Source organism: Lathyrus oleraceus, chromosome 3 (assembly GCF_024323335.1).
Source record: "Lathyrus oleraceus cultivar Zhongwan6 chromosome 3, CAAS_Psat_ZW6_1.0, whole genome shotgun sequence".
Classification (NCBI taxonomy): Eukaryota; Viridiplantae; Streptophyta; class Magnoliopsida; order Fabales; family Fabaceae; genus Lathyrus; species Lathyrus oleraceus.
In genome coordinates, this window is record NC_066581.1 from 501,619,302 (window position 1) to 501,643,104 (window position 23,803).

At 34.7% G+C, this 23,803-nt stretch overlaps 2 protein-coding genes across 2 annotated transcripts; one reads left to right on the top strand and one right to left on the bottom strand.

Annotated features, from left to right (window-relative positions):
- The first annotated feature begins 3,142 nt into the window (after positions 1-3,142).
- On the top strand, positions 3,143-3,733 carry LOC127131845 (uncharacterized). The gene has a single exon (XM_051060738.1). It carries the CDS (start codon positions 3,143-3,145, stop codon positions 3,731-3,733), a length of 591 nt encoding a protein of 196 aa, XP_050916695.1.
- Positions 3,734-8,669: 4,936 nt separating this feature from the next.
- Positions 8,670-9,328, bottom strand: LOC127128390 (uncharacterized). Its single transcript, XM_051057646.1, has 2 exons — positions 9,232-9,328; positions 8,670-9,131 (listed from the first exon to the last, which is right to left on the bottom strand). Exons 1-2 carry the CDS (start codon positions 9,282-9,284, stop codon positions 8,693-8,695), a joined length of 492 nt encoding a protein of 163 aa, XP_050913603.1. The 5' UTR covers positions 9,285-9,328; the 3' UTR covers positions 8,670-8,692.
- Positions 9,329-23,803: the final 14,475 nt, after the last annotated feature.

A 23,803-nucleotide genomic window follows, 5' to 3' on the forward strand; every position in this document is an offset into this window, starting at 1 on the left:
TGATTGCATCTTCTCCTCCATGTTCATGGCACAAGTTTGTGTGAATTGACGTCGTCAATAATAGAACAAAGTTGAAATAAAGATTGAGTTTCTTAAACAAACACAGGAACCCTATTATGTTTTACTAAAGAGAGAGAGAAGGAAGAAAAAGAAGAAAATCAGAAGTTGGTTAAAATTGCTTTACTATTCACTTACTCAATAAGGTTCAAAGATTACAAGTGAATAAAAACAGTTAACCTCTTTCATCAACCTGAGAGAAGTAGTCTATTTATACACTACTAAGTTAACATGAGCAACAAGCAAATTTAAACAATTGAGATTAACCAAATGCCCAATTTGACATACTAATTTAAAATCCAAGTTAACATATTTCGACAAAATGCTTAAACAGACTTCGACTGCAACAAACACAACTCTTGTTAAAAAGAAAACCAAGAGTTAATTATTTACTTAAAGGTAATATTCTCAATTATTATTTTTTGTATTTTTATAAAATAAAACCATTTAAAGAATTATTTAATTATTTAATTATAAAATATTTTGAAAATATATTTTTTGAAAAGATTAAAGAGCAACATCCATTTTTCGAAAACTAAAAATCGATTTAAGTATTTAACAAACAGTATAACAACAAAATAAAATTACATTACACATGTATAGTAATGTGTGGGCCAATGCCCACAATTATTATATGTACACATATATTAAATACTATTAATGATATAAATTAACAAATCTATTATTCTTTCCGTTTTTTTAATTTTTTTTTAATTATTACTTATAAAGTTTAAGATAATATTAAATATATCTTTATTAAAATTATCTTAAATAATTATTATAGAAAAAAAAAGTAAAATAAATATAATAGATAAAAGAAAAATAATTATTTAATGAAAGCAACATTTAAGACCCCATTAAATTAAAAGTCGATTATCAACATACCTATTATTTATACTGATACTTCCATTTTCAAGATAAATTTTACGTATTTAGTTATCCAAGATTTCATTTTCAAGATAAATTTTACGTATTTAGTTATCCAAGATTTCCTGTGCATACTTCTAAATATATTTAAGCTTCTTAGTAATAAATTTATTATAAATAAAAATGGATTTAATTAAAATACATAGATAGTATAAAAGAATATTACATAATCAGTTAATCTGAGACGTTGGATATTGAAATAAGTTTAAGTTTTATTTTAAAAACCTATAAAGTAATGCAATCGGGTGATGGTGATGAATCGATCGTGTAAATTTTTTTATATTAATAATATATAATAGTTAATCCCAATAAAAATATAATTTAAACAAAAATAATCACCTTTTCATATACCTATTCATATATAATATTTTTTGTTATCTTTAACTCTCTCTATCTCCTTCCAGTTACACAATTGTATTTTTTCAATTTTGCATCGTTCATCTGTATGTTGTTTGTTCTGTCTTCGTAATTTTCCACTTCTTTCTCTATTATTAATCTTCTAAAAGGTAAAATCTTTATCAATTTTTTTAATCTAATATATTTATTAATTATTTTATTATATTAATTTGTAAATCAAATCATAGCTGACATCATCTATTATTTATTTGTTAGTTTATTGAGATTAAATTTGTGTTAATGGTTCCTTTTTATCATAATTTATCCTTAGAATTCTGCTGTGTTTGTTTGAATTATTGTATTTGCATATGATTTGTATAGCATGAATGTTAAATACTATTTTAGTTGGGTATTGTTATTTTATTTCATTTCTAACGATGGAGAAATATTTCAAAAAAAATCTTCTTTTAAAAGAAAATCTTCTGAACAATCATCCATCTCTAGTCCTCAAGTAGTTGATGAACGTAGAACCGTAAAATTGAATCCACCTATGAAAAAAGATTTTTGAAATTCGAATTGGAAAAAATTCTAATGATCCTGAATAAAGGTTAAGAATTTCATATTATCATTGAAATGATAGAGATGAAATTAAGAGATATTATTTACAAAAGGATCCTTGTTAACCAAAGTAACATGAATGGTGAATACAATCGTCTCAAAAGTTTGATATTGAAAGAGAATTATTTTATACTTTAGATGTATGCTCTGATAGTAAGTTTTCAGAATTAAGGGAGATTGATGATCTTTCCATAAAGCTAATGGAGACAGGAAAATATGTCGTATACCATTGGTATATTTGCTATTGGAGTTATCTTTGATATTCTCGATTCTGACTGCAATTGTTGAATAAGTTTTCTCTATTATGAGTATTATCAAAAATAGGATGCAAAATTGTACGGGAGACGATGTTGTAATTTATTAAATACAAGTGTGTTCCAAAATGATAAATGGTGGAAGTGAGTTAATGCTAATAAATGCATGAGATAAAGTCCCACATTGGAAGATTTACTCACTTTGTAAGTCCTTATAAAGAGTTAATATCATTAACTCAACAAAAGGACAAAAGAGGATAAAGTGCCACATGAACACATATGGTGGTCCCAAGCATTATGCCACTTGTCCCAACCTTACAACCACTCGCCGGTGTCGCCACCGGCTCCGGCTCCGACTCTGGGACCGGGACCGGGTCCGTGGGCATAGGGTGCTAGTGGCGGCTTGTAGACGGCACTTGAGCACTTAGGCTATTCGCGACGTTAATGAGGCGGCGCCGCTCCGGCGGCCGGCCGGCCTTCGGTCGGGCTATTATCATTGTTCCCTTTTGGTCAGTGCCTACGATTTGAATTTTGAATTCGGAGATTGTAACTCTTCATGAGATGTTGCAAAGGCGAAACCATGCAACTGTTGGTGAAACATGCTGCAGGCCTACCATTATGATTATTGGAAAAGGACATTGCTTCACCAAGGGTCGCTACCTTGTGAAACAATATCAACATTGCCTATAAAAGCATAAATTTGGATTCAGAATACAACACACAAAATCCGAAAATCCTCTAAATAATTCCAGACGCTCTTCGCTGCATTCGGGTTTTCGCCGGTCTTACGCAAACTCGATAAGGCTGAATTATCCTGGGTATTCCTGCATCAGAACTCTAAGACAATCGAGAGTGCTTGAAATACTATAAGGAAAGTGTTGCGTTCACGAATCAAGCCTGGATCCCTTTAATCTTTCCGAAATTTCTAACAGTCTTATAGTATCTCAATCATGGCCACCGACGCTTCTGTTTCAAGCATCAAACTGATGAACCAGGACCTTGTTAAGTTAGATCGTTTCGATGGAACAAACTATTCCCGCTGGCAAGACAAAATGACATTTCTCCTGACCGCCCTGAAAATTCAATATGTCCTGGATCCTGATCTGGAGGCAATTCCAGAACCAACTGAGAATGATACTGATGAAGTAAAAAAGAAGAGAAAGAAACGAAAAGAAGATGAACTGATTTGTCGTGGACACATCTTGAAAACATTATCTGATCGTCTCTATGATCTCTACACCAATACTACATCCGCAAAGGAAATCTGGAACACACTCGAATTCAAATTCAAGGCCGAAGAAGAAGGTAGGAAAAAGTTTTTAATATCTAAATACTTTGATTTTAAGATGTTAGATTCCAAGCCGATTCTTGCACAAGTACACGAGTTACAGGTTCTCGTGAATAAAATAAAAGCCGTGAAAATTGACATTCCTGAAGCATTCCAAGTCGGTGCAATAATAGCAAAATTGCCACCTTCGTGGAATGGATACAGAAAGAAATTGCTGCATAGTTCTGAGGACTTTGCTTTGGAGAAACTTTAGAAACACCTTCGTATCGAGGAGGAAACGAAGGATCGAGAAAAAACTGAGTCTGCTGGATTTGCTAAAGCAAATGTTGTTGCCGCTAAAGGAAAGAAAAAAATATGATGGCATGAAAAACCATCTCGGCCCAAGGAAAGAACACAACAAGTTCAAAAATTCTGGCGGACCAAAAGGTACTAAAAATGGTTGTTATGTATGTGGCAAACCCGGATATTATGCTCGAGATTGCAGGCACAATAAGTCCAAAAATGAGGTTAATGTTGTTCATGCCGATGACGACATAATCGCTACGGTAAGCGAAATTATGGCAATCAAAGGCAAAGTGCAAGGATGGTGGTATGACACATGTGCAACTGTGCATGTATCTTATGATAAAACAACATTCAAAACCTATACCGAAGTCAATGATGGACAAGAAGTGCAAATGGGAAATGAAGTGCGATCTAAAGTCGTTGGAACAGGATCCGTCGAACTCAACTTCACTTCCGAAAAGAAAGTCACTCTTGTTAATGTGCTTCATGTTCCTGATATGAATAGAAACCTTGTTAGTGGGGACTTATTGGGAAAACCGGGTATTAAATCTGTATATGAATCGGGCAAATTAATATTGACCTGTAATGGTATATTTGTAGGAAAAGGATATTCCACTGAAGGAATGATCAAACTTTGTACTACCGACAATATTATTAATGAAATTTCTGGTTCTGGTTATATGCTTGAATCTATTTCCTTATGACACTCTAGATTGGCACATATTGGTATTAGTACTATGAATAGACTAATTAAATCTGGTTTGATATCATGCAACATTCATGATTTCGGAAAATGTGAAATATGTGTTAAATCAAAAATAATAAAGAAACCTTTCAAAAGTGTTGAAAGAAAAACAAACGTGCTAGATCTTGTGCACTCTGATTTGTGTGAATTTAATGGTATGTTGACCCGTGGGGGGAACCGTTATTTTATAACGTTTATCGATGATTTCTCTAGGTTCACACATGTATATCTCTTAAAGAATAAAGATGATGCTTTTAATGCCTTTAAGACATATAAAGCAGAAGTAGAAAATCAATTAAGTACAACTATAAAAGTACTTAGCAGTGATAGAGGCGGAGAAAATTTCTCAGCAGAATTTGATGTATATTGTGAAGAATATGGCATCATACACGAATGTTCTGCGCCCCGCACACCACAATAAAATGGCATGGCCGAAAGAAAAAATAGAACATATCAAGAGATGATAAATGCTATGTTAATGCATTCAGAATTACCATTTAATTTATGGGGTGAAGCACTATTGTCCGCATGTCACATAATGAACATGATTCCTTTAAAAACAACTGGTATTTCTCCATATGAGAAATGGAAAGGAAGACCACCAAGTATTGGTTATTTCATAGTGTGGGAGTGTGTAGCTTATTACAAGAACATGGATCCCAAAAGGACAAAATTGGGTCCTCGAGGAATCATATGTGCCTTCATAGGATATGCACCAAATAGCAAAGCATACAGACTTCTAAATCTAGAGTCTAATGTAATTGTTGAATCCAGAGATGTGGAATTCTTTGAAAATCTCATCACAAAGGATAAGGGACCTAAAAATCCCACAATTGAAGAATCTCGTGACAAAGATTCGACACAAATTGTTGAAACACAATCAGAACCAAGGAGAAGCAAAAGGGCACGAAAAACTAAGGATCTAGGACCAGATGAAATCAATTCCCAACTCATTTCTCTTTATTTAATTGAAGGAAATAACAAGAATGATGTTCATAAAATTCCTATTATTCTTCAAGTAGAAGATGATCCTAAAACATATAAGGAAGCAGTGGCTTCTAGGGACACTTCTTTTTGGAAAGATGTTATCCAAGATGAAATGGATTCAATTATGTCAAATCATACTTGGGAACTAGTTGATCTTCCGAAGGGATCAAGACCCATTGGATGCAAGTGGGTGTTTAGAAAAAAGTATCATAGTAACGGTACATTAAACACCTACAAGGCTAGACTAGTAGCAAAAGGATTTAGACAAAAGGAAGATGTCGATTATTTTGACACATATGCACCGGTAGCAAAAACTACAACAATTAGAATCCTGTTTGCACTAGCTTCCTTGAATAACCTTATTGTTCATCAAATGGATGTTAAAACAGCATTCCTAAACGGAGATCTCAATGAGGAGATCTACATGGAGCAACCAGAAGGCTTCATGCTTCCTGGAAATGAACAAAAGGTATGCAAACTTGTTAAGTCTTTATACGGTTTAAAACAAGCACCAAAACAATGACATCAAAAATTTGACACCGTCATAATTTCAAATGGGTTTGTTCCAAACTCTTGTGACAAATGCTTGTACACAAAGGTGCACGGAAGTGTTGTGATATTTCTATGTCTATATGTTGATGACATGTTGATTATCAACAATGAAATGAATGGAATATTAGAAATAAAGAAATTTTTGACTTCCACATTCAAGATGAAAGATCTTGGACTAGTTGGCACCATACTAGGGATCAAAGTAAAACGAAATAGTGGGGGTTATGAACTTAATCAAACACATTATATTGAGAAAATGTTGGAAAAGTTCAAACACCTAAACTTTAAGGAAGTAAACACTCCATTCGATCCTAGTGTCAAACTTCAAAAGAACAATGGGAGAACCGTGGCACAACTGGAATATGCAAGTGCAATTGGATGTCTAATATACTTAATGCAATGCACCAGACCTGACATAGCTTTTGCAGTTAGTAAGATGAGTAGATTTACTAGCAATCTAAATGATGAACATTGGAAGGCCATAACTAGGATTTTCGGATATTTGTTAAAGACCAAAAATCTTGGCCTTCATTATGCTAAGTTTCCTGCCGTACTAGAAGGATATACCGACGCAAGTTAGATATCAAGTGTTGGAGATTATAAATCTACAACTGGGTGGATATTCACACTAGCTGGAGGTGCGATTTCTTGGAAAAGCAAGAAACAAACATGCATTACTCTCTCAACCATGGAATCAGAGTTTGTGGCTCTTGCGTTTGTTGGACAAGAAGCAGAATGGTTGAGGGACCTCTTATTGGAGGTTCCGTTAGCTAAAGACAATGTTTCAAAAGTATTGATACATTGTGATAGTCAAGCCACCCTGGCTAGAGCGTTCAGTGAAGTGTACAATGGAAAGTCTAGACACATAGGTCTTAGACACTCTCTCGTGAGAAAAATGATAAAGGATGGGATCATTTCACTAACATATATACAAATAAGCTATAATTTGGCTGATCCATTTACTAAACCACTGACCAAAGATTTAGTAAAAACTACCTCGAAAGGTATGGGATTAAAACTCCTTGAATAAGGGTTCCGACAATGATAGCAACCCAATCTGAAGTTAACACATCTTAACCTAAGATTCAATGGGTAACAACAAGTCGTTGATTCGGAAGGTTATGCAACATTCCGCGATAATGTTGACGATTACAAACTGAGGGTTGAGTTTTCAAAGAAACTCTTAATGAAGTTCTATATCAAGGAGGATACGTATCTCAAGAAATAGATACGAATTGAACTTCACCTATATGAACTTCAAGATGATGCCGTCTTAAGGTGAGAGTTGGAGTTTCTCTCATGAGAAATTCATGAAAACAGGAAAAGCACATGGTCATAAATAGTGCTAGGCGAGATATGTAGGCGAAGAACCTCTAAAAGTGTGTGTATAGCAACGCCGGTCTGATCACATGGGATAATGGTTCAAAGCATAGCTACCTAATGTTCCGATTAGGCTTTGCGTTGTCTTTACTAAGGTTGAGTTCAAATCGAAAGATACCTAACTGTATTAACACTTTTTGCTTACTATATTCTGGAATTGGATTTGTCATTATTAGAACAAGTGGGGGATTGTTGTAATTTATTAAATACAAGTGTGTTCCAAAATGACAAATGGTGGAAGTGAGTTAATGCTAATAAATGCATGAGATAAAGTCCCACATTGGAAGATTTACTTACTTTGTAAGTCCTTATAAAGAGTTAATATCATTAACTCAACAAAAGGACAAAAGAGGATAAAGTGCCACATGAACACATATGGTGGTCCCAAGCATTATGCCACTTGTCCCAACCTTACAACCACTCGCCGGTGTCGCCACTGGCGACACCGGCTCCGGCTCCGACTCCGGGACCGGGACCGGGACCGGGTCCGTGGGCATAGGGCGCTAGTGGCGGCTTGTAGACGACACTTGAGCACTTAGGCACGTTGCATCGGAGCAATCGGGCTATTCGCGGCGTTAATGAGGCGCCTACGATTTGAATTTTGAATTCGGAGATTGTAACTCTTCATGAGATGTTGCAAAGGCGAAACCATGCAACTGTTGGTGAAACATGCTGCAGGCCAACCATTATGATTATTGGAAAATGACATTGCTTCACCAAGGGTCGCTATCTTGTGAAACAATATCAACATGACCTATAAAAATATAAATCCGGATTCAGAATAAAATACACAAAATCCGAAAATCCTCTAAATAATTCCAGACGCTCTTCGTTGCATTCGGGTTTTCGCCGGTCTTGCGCAAACTCGATAAAGCTGAATTATCCTGGGTATTCCTGCATCAGAACTCTAAGACAATCGAGAGTGCTTGAAATACTATAAGGAAAGTGTTGCGTTCATGATTCAAGCCTGGATCCCTTTAATCTTTCCGAAATTTCTAAAAGACGAGTGGTTAAATGATTGTTTAGTCACTTCCATAAAAAGATATATATTTTTGTTAATGATGAAAAAGAAAAAATTATTCAATATTTTCAAAATAGAAAGAATTATAGAAAAAAATTATAATATATATTTTAATTTTAAAAATGAAAAATCATATTTAGTTAATAATATAAATATCTAAATATTTGACCCCAGTGTACTAAATTTCTGGGTCCTTTTATTCAAGACACACACATACAAATACAAATACAATCCATTTCTTTTTATACTGGAAGTGACTCAACTCCAGATAACTCCAAATTGTGACATGAAATCTCAACATTCCCTTTACCACGTGACCTTTCAAATAAATTCTTTATTCTTTTGGGAATCATTTCATAGAAAACTTTTCGATATTTAAAGCACACCACCAAAAGAAAGATGAAGATCCATAGGCCCAAATAAACCAAACCAACCGTAACCGAAATAATCATCAAAGCTAAAAGTGAAACAACTATTCCAAAAAAGAGAATAACAATCATAAATGGAACGTGAAGTTGCAACACTGTGACAAGCAACAAAACCATATAGAAAAGAGTAACCATAAAAGCCAAAGCCATAATTTGTAGAGAATTTTCCTTGCTTTTATTCACAGATGCAAATCCGATTATTGCTAACAATAGCCCAAATAATTGTCCAAATAATTTTCCAACCTCGTTCAAGCTACAAGAAAATGAAATGTTACATATGAAAACTGATAATAATAAGTATTTATTACAGTTCGAATCAATGGAGAAATGAAGAGAGCAAGTAATATAAGTACCTTGTTGAAACTGATGTAGTTGTATTTGCAGGTGAAGTTCCTTCGGTTATCATTCTTTTAATATTGCTTTGAGTTCGAAAACAAGCGAAAACCAGCTTTGTTTATATACGAAAAGGAAGAGATTTCGTATCGCTTGTTACCAAATCTCTTATTTTATGTATCATTTTTTAAAAATTATTTATATAAGTTGACCAATTTAGAAACAAAAGTTGTTTCAAATACTAACATATATACACTACACGCCAAAATCAATTGCCCAAAATCAATTGCAAAAGTCAATACAACCAGGAAACTTCCTCGAAACTTTCGTTATTAAATTGATAGATTATATGTATTAAAGACCAATTATTAAAAGATTTCAATCACAATCACAAATAAGGATGATAATAGTCACGCTATTATAATATCCGTTATTTTTGAAAAAAAATCATATTTACAGTTTGGAAAAATTTGTGTAATTCAGTCAATACTGGTGTGGACATCAATTTTTATATCTGTATATATATTATTTGGGTATCTAAATGTTCATATGTGTATCTGTTACTCGCAGTTTTAATAAAAATAAATCGATCAATTAAAAAATATATTATATTATTTTAAAATTTTAACAATATTAATAAAAAAAATTAAAAAAATTAATTATAAAATTATGAAATAAACCAACATTTATACTGAGATGTATAATACCTTATTATTGATGTATTTTTTTAAAAGAGATAAACATACATTTTCTTATAATAATATAAGTTAAAATATATATACATTATGTGACTATGAGGCGGGATTTGTACTAAGGTATACGGACTCGCACCTCAATCCACTTATTTTAATGAGTAATTATACGTATCGGTACCCATTTTATGAGTTTTTACCCTACTCATTATGAGTATTTGTTGCGGGCACCCATTAGAAATGAGTACATTTGACATTCCTAACAATAAGAGGTGCATTGTGGTATTCAAAACTAACAATTAATTTTAATATTTTGTAACTTCGAAAATGAATTGTGTTAATATCTTTTGATATCAGAGAAAAATTAACAGCAAAAAGATAAAAACAGTTAAGTAGATTGTAGAAAGTAAGAGATAACAACAGTGATTTATCCAGGTTCAGTCGAACGTTGACTTACTCCTGCCCCCAAGAGATTTTCTTAAGATTTTGACTATAAACTTGAGCTTTTATAGGTTATGCCCAAAAACCTTAATACAAGTTGATCTTGAGATTTTACAAAGGCTTATCCCCAACCAAAATGAAAGCTTTTACCAAAGCTGAGGAAACGAATCTATTAGAGATTTTCGAAGCTAATCTTAAGAATCCAACATAATTTTTTCCGACAAAGTTCTAAACACCAAACAGAGATTTTAAAACTGTTTTATCTCAAGAGAAAAAACAAGATTACTTGATTCGTCAATCGCTACAACTACAACATCAAATCTTGGGGTTAAAGCATGTAAATTTTTGCGACAACATACTGCTCAATAATAGTTTATCCTCATGCCTTTACTTGATTCACCAACCGAGTGATTCACGTTGTGAAATCGTTGATTGATTCATTTTCTTCAATTTGAATAAATTAGAATTGACGTTTGGGAGTTTGTAACCTAACCACCTTGCCTTGTCAACCCCTGCATTATCCTCACAACAATTGAAGCCTTCTCTGATATCGTTAGAAAGCCTTCTCCTCACAAGTATTGTTTCACTCAAAGGCACTAAGCCCATTTAAGTGAGAGAGAAATGTTTTTAGAGAGAGAAATAGATAGATTCCAAAGAAAATAGAGAAATTCAGAATTTTGGTGTGAAACGGCGAGGAGAGGACCCTCATTTATATGAGATTTAAAATCTAAAAAAGGAAATGATCCACGGGAAATTTTAATGGTCCAAAAGATTGGTTCATAGACCTAATCAATTGAATGAGAAAAATAATCGATTATTTTGGCTATTTTTGGAAAGTTTAGATAAAAAGTTGTTGTAAATCATTAAGACACTATCAAGATTGATTATACAATCAATTAGGCTTCTTCCAATTGATTTGCTTAAGGACCTAGTGGATTGGGTAGTTCAAAAAATACTTCAAAAAGAAGCTGATATTCTCTTAATCAGTTGGCTCGGGCTTGAAAGTATTATTAAGAGATTTGATGGTTAAAAAATATGTTGAAAAGAGTTTTTAACTATGTGTGTGCGAGAAAGAGGATTTCCTTAGTATGTTAGGAGTTACTCCATGTAAGCCATCAAATTTCGACTATATCGAAGGGAGAAAGTTGAAGCAAGAAGAACAAAATTATAAGGCGAAGGGTCGAGAGGGGTGAACATTGTCGAAGCGGTTCGACAATCAAGAATGACATAAGCCAGGTCGAAAGGAGGTTGACGGGGGTGAGCTGGTTGAAGTTGAAACCAAAGAAGAAAAATTGATATAATCAGTTGAGCAGAACATGGGGGAAGTTGCAAAAGATGTGGGTTTACAGGTTCGGACGCGTGGCACATTGTAAATGTCCAACGGTCATGTAACAATTATTTTTTATTACTATTTAAGTAGATTGATTTCTATTTCAAGGGAGACATTTGTAACATTGCAAAAGGAAACACTCAAAGTATCAAGCGTCTAGAGAAAAGAGTTCATTCATGCAAAAAATGTATACTTCCTTTCACATTTATCTTCAAGCAATTTAACTTACCAAGTCATTTTATCTGCCTTGTTATTTACGGTTTTATCTTGCCTTTTGTCCATCTATTTTCACTGCACCTTTTTTACAAGCATTTTTTACCTATCATTTTCTTAATCCAAGAATTTCAACAAAACACCCCATATACTTAACACTAAGTCTAGGATTTTGTAGCGGATCCTACTAGCAAACCTCAATAGGAAGGCTAAAGATTCTTCGCACGAAAACCACATGCAAACAAATTGGCACACCCGGTTGGACACGTTGTGTTTAGTATATGCAATTACGTAGTGGTAAAATGGTATCACCACGTCCAAATCCAAACGAAGAACCGTCTTCGGAAGGAAATACAGTTGTGTTGCAAACAACTGATGTTGGTTCTGGCACTATATCTGCAGTCTCGACTGCACATAATGGACCAATATTGACACCGCATCATCCCGAGACTCCAAGGCCGACGATAATGGGAACTTTAGGGCAATATATTCCCAGTTTCACAGTGCCCATGTATCGAACCTTAGGAATGCCAACTGAATTTATGGCAAGTATGCATAATAGCATTTCGACATTTGGAAAAAATCCACCGTCACCATTCCCACCCTACTAGGGGTTAGAACCTTTGGTAAACTAATTTAGTCGACCCCCAAGATTAGGCTTTTCATCTCAGTCGATCCCAACTTTCACATCAAGCTATGTCGTAGTCATGAGACATCAAGATTCGACTTAGAGTTACCAACAACTGGCAACTCAAATGACCCGAATAGGGGATTTACTAGGGGCTCCCAGAGCACAAGTTCGATAGACTCCCCCACCTTTACATCAAGCGGAAACCCCAGTCCGACATGAGGAGTTGGTCGACGAAATGATTGTCCAAGAAAACCAAGTGGTTGAACCAATACCCAGGATGGCCCAAAGGGCTCCCGTTGTGTTAGTCAATAAAAATCAAGATCCCGACCATTTCGTCAGGTAGGTTCAACAAGACACAATGGCTGAAGAACAAATTTTAGAGGCTATTGTCGAACAAATCACAATTCGAAATGAGGTAAACCCAGGCCTTCAAAAACCAACGTATTCGTCTCCCTTACCAGATTTTGTTTTACAAACAGAATTACCTAGGGGATTGAAGGTTCCAAAGTTCACCAAGTTCACTGGAGACACTAAAGAGTCCACCGTCAAACATGTTGCTGTAGCGGTAAATTAATGACCATTAAGCTATGGATAAACTTATCGTCAATAAAACCAGAGTCGCCACAACGCTTTTATTGTTTCCAAAGGAAAAGGGAAAAGTACGAACAAAACCCAAAGATAAGAATTTTTCAAATCAAAACTAATAAAATGCAAAAGATTACAGGTAAGGGGGTTGGTTACACAAAGGGAAGGTGTTAGTACCCAAAGTGTCCTAGGTACTCCTAGGGAGCCCTTTTTTTATGTGCGTATGTGTTTTTGGTATAAAATATGTTTGAAACAAATAGATTATGGGGGGGGGGGGTGGTGAGAAAAGAATTCATTGATTATATTTTTGTGTTTAACAAGACCTTTGGACTTGTGCCTACGTACCAACATAAAAATGAAGGATCAAAACCTCGTAGTTCGTGGTATCAATTCAAAATGAGTGGATTGCTTTTAATCAAAATTTAAGTTAAAAGAGGCACAAAGGGCCCAAAAGTTTGAATGGTTGTTAATTCTTTTTGTCTTTTGAAATTTTAAGTCAATATGGTTAAGTTCATTTACAAGTTTGATTAAGAAAAGAGTTTAAAAAAAATACAATGGCGTAAGGCCAAAATTTCTAATTTGCAATCTAGTCCAAGTTTTGAAATCACAAGTAAAGAATTTTTTTGAAAAGGGGGAGAGATTTTGAAATTTAAGAAGTGGGAGGATATGAAGAGACTAATCCTAAGCATAAAATTAAAAGTTAAGAGTTGAAAAGTTCTGACCAATGGTATACAATCCAACAGACAATAATGTCATATATAAAACCCATTTTCCCTTTGGACTTTGAATCAAGCAATAATCAGCAAGCAATTAGCAATATGAAGAGCAAGACATCAAATAAAGATGACCACATCCAAGCAAGCAAATCCATAGCTTACAGTCTTCTTTGTCTTCTTATGTATCAGATGAAATACTCCTTGATTAACTCAGAATAAAGCATTAGGTATGAGATCAAAATAACAGTTGCATCAAGACCATGTAGCAGATGAATTCAAATGGATCCCAATACTTGCATCAGATGGAAGCTCCAATCACAATACCCTGGTCTCAGAAATGTTAGCATTGGCCAAGTCCTTTTGCATAGGGAATGTTGCCTAAATCCTAAGTCTAAAAGTTTAGATCAAACCCAACAGTCCACCAAATATTTTTTAGGGTTTTTGTTATTTATTAAGTATTTTAAGGTCCTAAGACCAAAAACACAAACAAAATACACAAATAAATATATACAATCATAATATATGGCTCAACTGAGCAAAGAGAAAATGACATAAACATAAACAAATTAAATGCTATGTAAATGACAATGAATGGTAAATGACTTGTAATTAAATTGCATAAAGATAAATGACTTGAAAATAAAGCAATATTAATACAAGTTAGTCAAATGTTAGTTGATTAGATGTTAGTGATGTTTTGCTTTTCAATTGATTAAGTCATTCTTTGGAGAACATTCAACCATCTATGCACAAGCATGGATCCTTGAACCAAGACATATTCCAAAGAAAGGAAAAAAGACCAAGTTTCCACACAATACCATGAAAGATGGGAGACTTACAATCTCACTTACTATAATGTTATGCTTTTAGGGTCAAATTTAGCTATATGTTAAACAATCGTAATTGGATTTATGTAGAAGTCACAACTATCTGAGGCCGAGTAATAAAAATTTAAGTGCTAATGCATGTTAGAGATTTGGCATAATGAACCAAACTCCTAAAAAATACCATACACTAAAAGAAAAAAAGATCAAAGGATGGACCTATCTCATCCATACTTGTATTGGTTCATCTAACACAAGGTTATTAATGAACCAATTAGCCTTAGGATATTGAGATTTCATTGATCAATGAAAGGGATGGGAAAGAATTGGATTGAAGATGAAGAGGGAGGGGAGATGAGAGAAACACAAATTGGTCATGGGAGGAATTTTATCAAATTAAAATCATTCATTCATTTTGGGGGATGAAATGTATATTTTATCAATCCCCTAAATCTAATGATTTTAACTTAACAAAAATCAAATCAACATTGACCAAGGCCCAACACACATAATCAAACATCACAATTCAATAAAAATGACTCAATATAAAAATACATTTAAATTCAATTTAGTTTGGTCAAAGCCTAAAACCTCTTTAAAACACCAAATAAATGGCCAAGAGATTTTCCTAGGTCAAACAAGGTCAAAGGACCTTAGACAAAAAAATTCATGATTTTTGAAAACTCAGAAGTATTTTTAAACAATTAAAAATATGCACAAAAACAATTAATTCATGAAAAATATCAAAATTAATCCAAAAAATAATTTTAATTCAGAAAATGAAAGAGGAAAATATTTAAAGATTTTTGGTGAAAGTCCCATATTTTTTGGATTAAAAGTGGAATTAATATGAATTAATCAAAATAAGTGGATTAAATGAAAAATAAAAAAAAAACAAAAAAAAAACAAGGGTCATCAGATCTCCCTCATTAATTGAGGTGGCAGATTTGATGGCCAAGCGTGCGCGTTCCATGATGCACTACAGTCAACGCGTTGCAAACTTGGTATCTGAAACCAGCGGCTAAGATTAAAACAATTTGAATAGATCTGATGGCTGAGAGGCGTGACAACACACCACAGGAGCTAGGGCTCCGGTCTTCTTCTCCGGTGGACCTCACTGGACTGGTCCACCATCAACCATCACTAAAATAAAAAACAAGGACATGGATTCAAAGAAAAAATGCTCAGGAGCTCAAATCTGGCCTCAATTTTCTCCAATTCCAAGTATATAAAAAGATACAGGGATTTTTTGAATTTTGAGGATCATGAACTGAGTTGCTTCGATTCGACCTCAAGGCAACTCAATCTTCTTGCCTACATTGGTAGGACTTCAGCCAACCAAAAATCACAAAGATTAATGAAGAATTGAGGGAGAATTTACGAGATGGAAATTCTGGAAAATTACCTTCGAGGGAGCTTCAACCTTGCTTGATCTTGATTCTAATTGTGCTTGGCTTTGTTTTAGAATCTTGTAGGAAGTGATTAAGATCAGAAAATGGCTTGGACTCTTGTAGTTTCAATCTCAAAACAGACTGAGATTTGGAGCTCGATTTTCAAATGAAAACCTTCAAGATTATCCTTTAATGGTGAGGGTTTGGATTGCAGGTTCAAAGCTTGGGCATGAGGTCTTTAATTCTGAGCAATGAGGGTCTTATTTATAGGCCATGCGATTCATTTCCACACACTTCCAAAAATTGCCAATTTCAGCAATTCACCTTGCATGCTTGAATGGGCATGTGATTAGCCCATTAAGTGATGTATTCAGGTCCAAAAATGAGTGAGAATCATGTTGAAATCATGTCATGTGACCATGCATTTGTGTTTTGAATTGGATCATGAAATCCTTCCAAATGGTACCTCACATTGCACCCATGTGCAAGTCCTTCATTCTGTGTCCAAATTAGGTGATCTTAGAATTTTTGGAAAGTTTAGATCAAGGGGAACAACTTCAATGTTGAACACGTTTTCATTTGAATCTTTTATCATGATGAATTTTGATGTGGAAGTTTGGGAAATCAAATATATTTGAAAATTTTCACTTCTTCAACCTTGAATAACGTTTTCTATGGACTTCAAATGGAAACAGTTCCTTCACAAACGTTGTAGCTCTTTCAAACCACTTCAATTTGGTCATAAATTAGACCTCATTTGGATTTGTCATGAAGGAGTTATGCATTTTAGAAGTTGAGGAAAATCACTTGTTCAACGGTAATGGTCCAAAGTGAACTATAATGTCTCTCCTCTTGGCACATGCATTTGAAAGTTGAATTTGAACTTCCTCCAAACATAAAATTTGAAGTAGACATCTTGAATTTTATCATAGAATTTTAATAGCTTTCATATCATAAAAATTGATCAAGTTATGGTCTTGAGAAGTTAACCTCCAAACTAGGGTTCAAATAAAATGACCTATAATCGTTTACGATACAAAATGACTTTCCAAGCAAAACTAGATCTTGAAATCAACATGAAAGTTGTTTCTAATGTCATTTTGATTAACTTTTTTCTTGGAATAATTTTCATATGACAAAAATTATAGGAGATAGGGTATAGGGAACCCTAGTTTTGACAAGTTGGTTTTCCCTGGTCAACCACCATGAATCATCTTGCTAGCTTGATATTCTCTTGAATTTTGGGACTCATGGAGGATAATGTATGTGTAATATGATGTAATATGAAGTATCCCTTGAAATATTTGATCAAATGTTGAAGAAGCTTGTTGAGGAAGTCACACAAGATACCCAGATGAATTAGGGTTTCCAAGGCAAACAAGCTTCAAAATCTTGATGATTTCTTGATCAAAATGGCATGTTAAGATCATGGGGATACATATATGATGCCTAGAGCCAATGTGAACAATTTCTTTATTGAAATCTTTGCATTGAGGGTCTCAAATCCTAGATGTGAGTTTGATATAGTATGGGTGAGCACACACACTACCTACAAAGTAACAAACTATACATTGATATATTTTTGGTATTTTGGTTAGTAAATAATGAAAAAACAAAGTATGATACAATCAAAAGTGCTTGGTGATATCTCCCAATGCAAACCCTATGAATGAGGGGTAAGGAAAATTCCAAGGTGTGATCCCAATGCTAATGCATATGATGAGATAGCATGAGGGATCTTAGGGTCAAAATTGGGGTCTTACAGCTGCCCCTATTTAAGGACATTCTAATTGAGGATGTGAAGGTTAAAATCTTCGTATCGAATCAGTAGAATGAACTTAAATAACAACAATAGAAACAATTTTTGGTCCCTCAGAGACCTCATGATGCATATGATATGAATGTTAAAAATAATCTTTGTGGGGAAATGTTGCCACAAAGGAAAAGAATCCGGAGAGACTGAAAGTCCACAGGAGCATAATGCATTCCATAAGGAAAACTCACTAGGGAGACAAAGACTTCTGGGATAAAAAGTTGTGTGTATGCCAGGCTACGACTTAAAAACTGCTGGAGACATAAAAGGATTCCGTGAAAATAAATGAATGGAAGGACTCGGTTAGAGATAAAGAAGAATCTGTGGGGGAAACGGGTAGATCAGAACAAAACTGAAATACCTGAATCAAACTCAATTGGGGAAGAATGAACTTCGACACATGAGTATCAGAATTACATTATCTATTACCGGTTACTAGGTAGGAAGATAATGTATTCTGTCAGAGAGACATTCGTTACCGATTAGGATAAACATATCAAGGATGACTCGCTGAGGAAAGGGATGTATGTTTGTTACCGGTTACTGGGTAAGAACAACCTACTGGGGGAAATATAAAATAGGATTTACAACTACCGGATACTGGGCAGAAGACCGAAAAGAGAATATTTGTCACTAGTTAAAGTGAACATATCAAGGATAGACTCAAAGGTAAGAATATCTGTCATCGGCTAAGATGAACATATCAAGGATAGACTATCAGGGAGAAAAATAGGAATTATATCCATCAGTTACTGGATAGAACACCAAAGAGAGAATATTCGTCACCGGTTAGGATGAATATACCAAGGATAGACTCAAGGGAAGAATATTCTTCATCGGTTAGGATGAACATATCAAGGATAGACTACCTGAGGAAACGTAAAACAAATCCACTAGGGAAAATTAAGAGGAAGTAGATTACTATTACCGGGTATTGGGTAAAAATAAGGTACTCACAAACCGAAAAGATTATTACCAGTTATTGGGTAATAAACTTTCGGGGGGCCAAAAGCATCTATATAGGTAAGAGCTAGAAAGAAACGGCCAAACAAAAACTCAACCCAATGAGGATATAACTCAGGGGGAGTGGTTCCATCCAGACAATTAACTGGGGAGGAAACTGAAATAATAATCATCCACGAGGAAATAACTTAGTGGGGAATGAGAAAGGTTAAATTCTTTCTGCTTAAGGGGATGACACTATACAATTGAGGGAGGACAGATGCACCAAATATGTATGGAGAAATAATATCACCATAGCAAAGGATCGGAAAATAAGGAATCAAATGCAATAACAATGCATAATAAAATATCTGATGTATGAATGTATATGCATATATGATTGATGATTATACTGACAAAACAATCACAAAGGATACAAATGTCACTGATCTAAATCATCGCTACAACACTCGGCTAATATCGACAAGATGGAAGCACCAACTAGAGAAAAAGTTGGGGATGAACATAAATTATCCATCTCTGAATATTTCAAACCCTGGATGAGAAAAAATTTGTTAAGGACCTGAATTATCAACTCTGCGGGGAATTTTAGGTCAACACCATACCAAATGGGAGACAACCTTGCAGAGGACCACAAATACTGCTCAAGAATCAAAGCTGGCGAGAATCATGAGTGAACTCCGTTGGGGACATCCGGGGAACTGTAAAGACCCCAATTTTGACCCTAAGACCCCTCATGCTATCTCATCATATGCATTAGCATTGAGATCATAACTTGGTATCCTCTTTACCCCTCATTCATTGGGTTTGTATTGGGAGAGATCAACAAACACTTTTGATTGTATCATACTTAATTTTTATTTATTTTACTAACCAAAATACCAAAAATATGTCAATGTATAGTTTATTGTTTTTGTAGGTAGTGTACATGCTCACCTATGCTCTATCAAGCTCATACCTAGGGTTTGAGACCCTCAATGCAAGGAGCTCAATCAAGAAATGGTTCACATTGGCTCTAAGTATCACATATGGATCCCCATGATCTTCACATGTTATTTTGATCAAGAAATCATCAAGAGTTTGAAGTTTGTTTGCCTTGGAAACCCTAATTCATCTGGGTATCTTGTGTGACTTCTTCAACAAGTTTCTTCAACAATTGATCAAATATTTCAAGGGATACTTAACATCACATAATCCTATGAATATATGATCCTCCATGAGTCCCAAAATTCAAGATAATGTCAAGCTATCAAGTTGGTTCATGGTGGTTGACCAGAGGAAGTCAACTGGTCAAAACTGGGGTCCCCTAGACCCTATCTCCTACAATTTTTGTCATATGAAAATGATTCCAAGAGAAACATTACTCTAATTCACACTCCAAACAACTTTCATATTTAGTTATAGATCTAATTTTGCTTGGAAAGTCATTTGCTATGACAAAAGGGTATAGGTCATTTTGTCTAAACCCTAGTTTGGAGGTCAACTTCCCAAGGCCATAACTTGCTCATTTTTTATGAGATGAAAGCCATTAAAATTGAATGATCAAATTCAAGATGTATAATTAAACTTTTATGTTTGTAGGAAGTGCAAATTCAACCTGAAAATGCATGTGCCAAGTGAAAACATTATAGGTCATTTTGGGCCAATACCATTGAACAAGTGATTTTCCTCAACTTCTAAAATGCATAACTCCTTCATGCCAAATCCAAATAAGGTAAAATTGGTTACCAAATTGAATAGGTTTGAAATATCTATAACTTTTATGAAGGAACGTTTCTCATTTGAAGTCCATAGGAAAAGTTATTCAAGAAGGAAGAAGTGAACATTTGACTTGGGACTTAGAAAATTTTCAAATATATTTGATTTCCCAAACTTCCACCTTAAAATTCATCATGATCGAAACATAAAATGAAAACATGTTCAACATGAAAGTTGTTCCCCTTGATCTCCCCTTTCCAAAACATCCAAGATCATCTCATTTGGATTAAAATTTAGAGACTTGCGCATGGCTTCATTATGGAAAGTGTTTTGGCAAGATTGGATTTCAAATGATCAAATTATTTTGCATGCTTACACATGATGCATTCAATACTCTTTACACATGAATGGTGAGTCGATTGCATCATTCTCAAGGCCCAAACCATTGCCCATGCACCCATGCAAGAAGGTTTCCAAATTTGTCCAATTTTCAAGTGGTGCAAATATCAAGTGCATTGCCTATTTAAACAAGCTTAAGGTTTCAGATTCATCATCAACACCTTGCCCAAGCTTTACTAGACCAATTCAAACCCTCAATGCCATAGAATTTTATGAGATTTCTCTTGAAATCAAGCTTGAACTTCATCTTCTGTTTGGAAGTTCAAACTCTAGAAATTCACTTCCCTTAGCATCTCATTTGGTTTCTGCAAGTAAGAGGAGGAGAAAGCAATCAAATCCAGATCAAGATCAAGTGGAATTAGATTACTCAAAGGTGATTTTTTCAGAAACTTATTCTCTTTTATTCTTGTTGATTTTTAGGCAACAAGATTGAGTTGATTTGAGGTCAAATCGAAGCAGCTCAGTTCATGATCCTCAAAATTCAAATCCCTGTATATTTTTATATACTTGGAATTTGACAAAATTCAGGTCAGATTTGAGCTCCTGGGCATTTTTTCTTTAAATCCATGTCTTTCTTTTTCATTTTGGTGATGGTTGAAGGTGGACCAGTTCGGTGAGGTCCACCTGAGAAGAAGATCAGAGCTCTGGCTCCGACGATGTGTTGGAAGCATCTCAGCCATAAGATCCTTTTTAAATGTTTTAATCTTGGGCGTTGATTATGTTGGTGTAAGCCCTAGAGGCCAATACTTTTGGTACTTGTATCGAATTATTTATTAATAATAAAAGGCTTTTTCTTTATTATGTTTGTCTAATAAAGTCCCTAGAATAAATAGTGCGTTTAATGTATCAAGTGTGACTTAATCATGAGATCACATTAAACATAAGGACACTATTCTTAAAGTATCCATAGTCGAGCTTTATTGTGAAGTGGGATAACATTCTAAAGGAGTTATCAAGTCTTAAACATAGGTATGAATATTAAGAGTAATATTTATACTGGATTGACCCGCTATGAGAATACTATATAGAATGTTATGCAAAGTGTCATAAGTTATTATCATGGTGATTATGGTGTATACCACCCTTCGACCTGAAACCACTATGGACCCAAGATGTAGAGTCGAGTGCCTTATTGCTGATCAAACATTGTCCGTAACTGGATGACCATAAAGACAGTTGATGAGTAATCCACAAAGCATGCTAAGGGACATGAGTGACCTAGATGGAATTTGCCCATCCTGCATAATAGGATAAATGTCTATGGGCCTAATATTGAACTGGACAAGGAAGGCACGATCTATGCCTTGTGTTCAATATAGACATAAGGGCAAAAGGGTAATTATATACATAAGTATTATCACAAAAGGATTTGTCAGGTCACATGGCATTTTCGTGTCTTGGGTAGCAGTGATGTGTTGCTAGATACCGCTCACTGTTTATTATGTTAAATACGTGATTTAATATAATTGCCAATGCCACGAAAACCTATAGGGTCACACACAAAAGGACAGATTGATGAGAGATAGAGTAACTAAGGAATATCGTAATGTATGGTGCACTTAAGTGAATTGTAGAACATCGTAAGGTACGTTGTACTTAAGTAGAATATGAAATATGGTAAGGTACCACGCGCTTAAGTGATTTTGGCATATTATAAGATATGTGTCACATACACTTGAGTGGGCTTTTTTAGCTTGCAGCCCACATAAGTGGTGCTATAAATAGAACCCTTGTGTATAAGCATTTGTGCAGGTGCAATTTAGTTTTTCTCTCTCTCTCTCACTCACTCAAAGCCTTCATTCGTAGCAGCTACCACTGAGATTGAAGGAATCCGTTCGTGTGGACTGAGTAGAGGCGTTGTCATCGTTCAACGTTCGTGATCGCTCCGTAGATTTGCATCAAAGGTTACAATCGCCACAAGAGGTAACGATTCTATCACTGATCATGCGCATTGTAAGGATCACTAAAGGAGAATTTTTAAATTCCGCTGCGTTATGGATCCTCTTCTCCTTCAGTGGTATCAGAGCCACTTACAAAACCATGCATCTGATAGCTATTTATTTTCTGTATTTTCTGTATTAATACGATTAAAAGACATAATGAATCAAATAATAAACGAGTAATTAAATTTGGTATCATGTGTGTATGATTTGGATGATTGATGTTGACTATGCTTCGGAATCCGACATTAGTATGGTGAAGCAGCGATACATCGATCGTCCATAGGTTATGCAATTGAGATCGATCAAGTTATATATATGATATAAGTAATCCTGATGCAAAATACAGTATATATGATATATTGTTTCTGTTTCGTTCATTCAAACACTTAATGGTTGTTTTCCTTTGAGCGATCAATGGTCATTTTCTTCTTGATCCGACATTAGTATGGTGAAGCAATGACGTGTTGATAAATCATACTGAATCAACAATCGAGGTGTGTTTGACGGTCTGAAATTGGTGCATTAGGGTTAATGACGACACAAGGGTTGTGTTGTCAAAGAGTTATACGATTAGGGTTGTGACTGCGCAAGAGTTGTGCTTTAAAGTATCAAGTGTTGATGTGAAAAACGACGTCGATTTAGAATGAATTGTTCATTAATTTTTTTGGCCAGGGGCAGCGGAACCCCCGTTCCCGCTGACCAGGCAACAGACCCCTGGCTAACTCGGCGTAGTGTGATCGGTCGCCGAAATTTAATTTAGTTTTAATTAATTAAAAGAATTAAAAATAATAATAATAATGTTTTTATTATTATTGTCTTGTGGTGATCGGTTATGGCCTTAGTTTTCCTTTATTTTGTTTTGGATTTTTAAAATACGACCTGCGTGTCGTGCCTCTCTTTTAATCTCTTAATGTAACTTCTTTTCTCATCTCTCTCCCTCGTATGTAAAACGA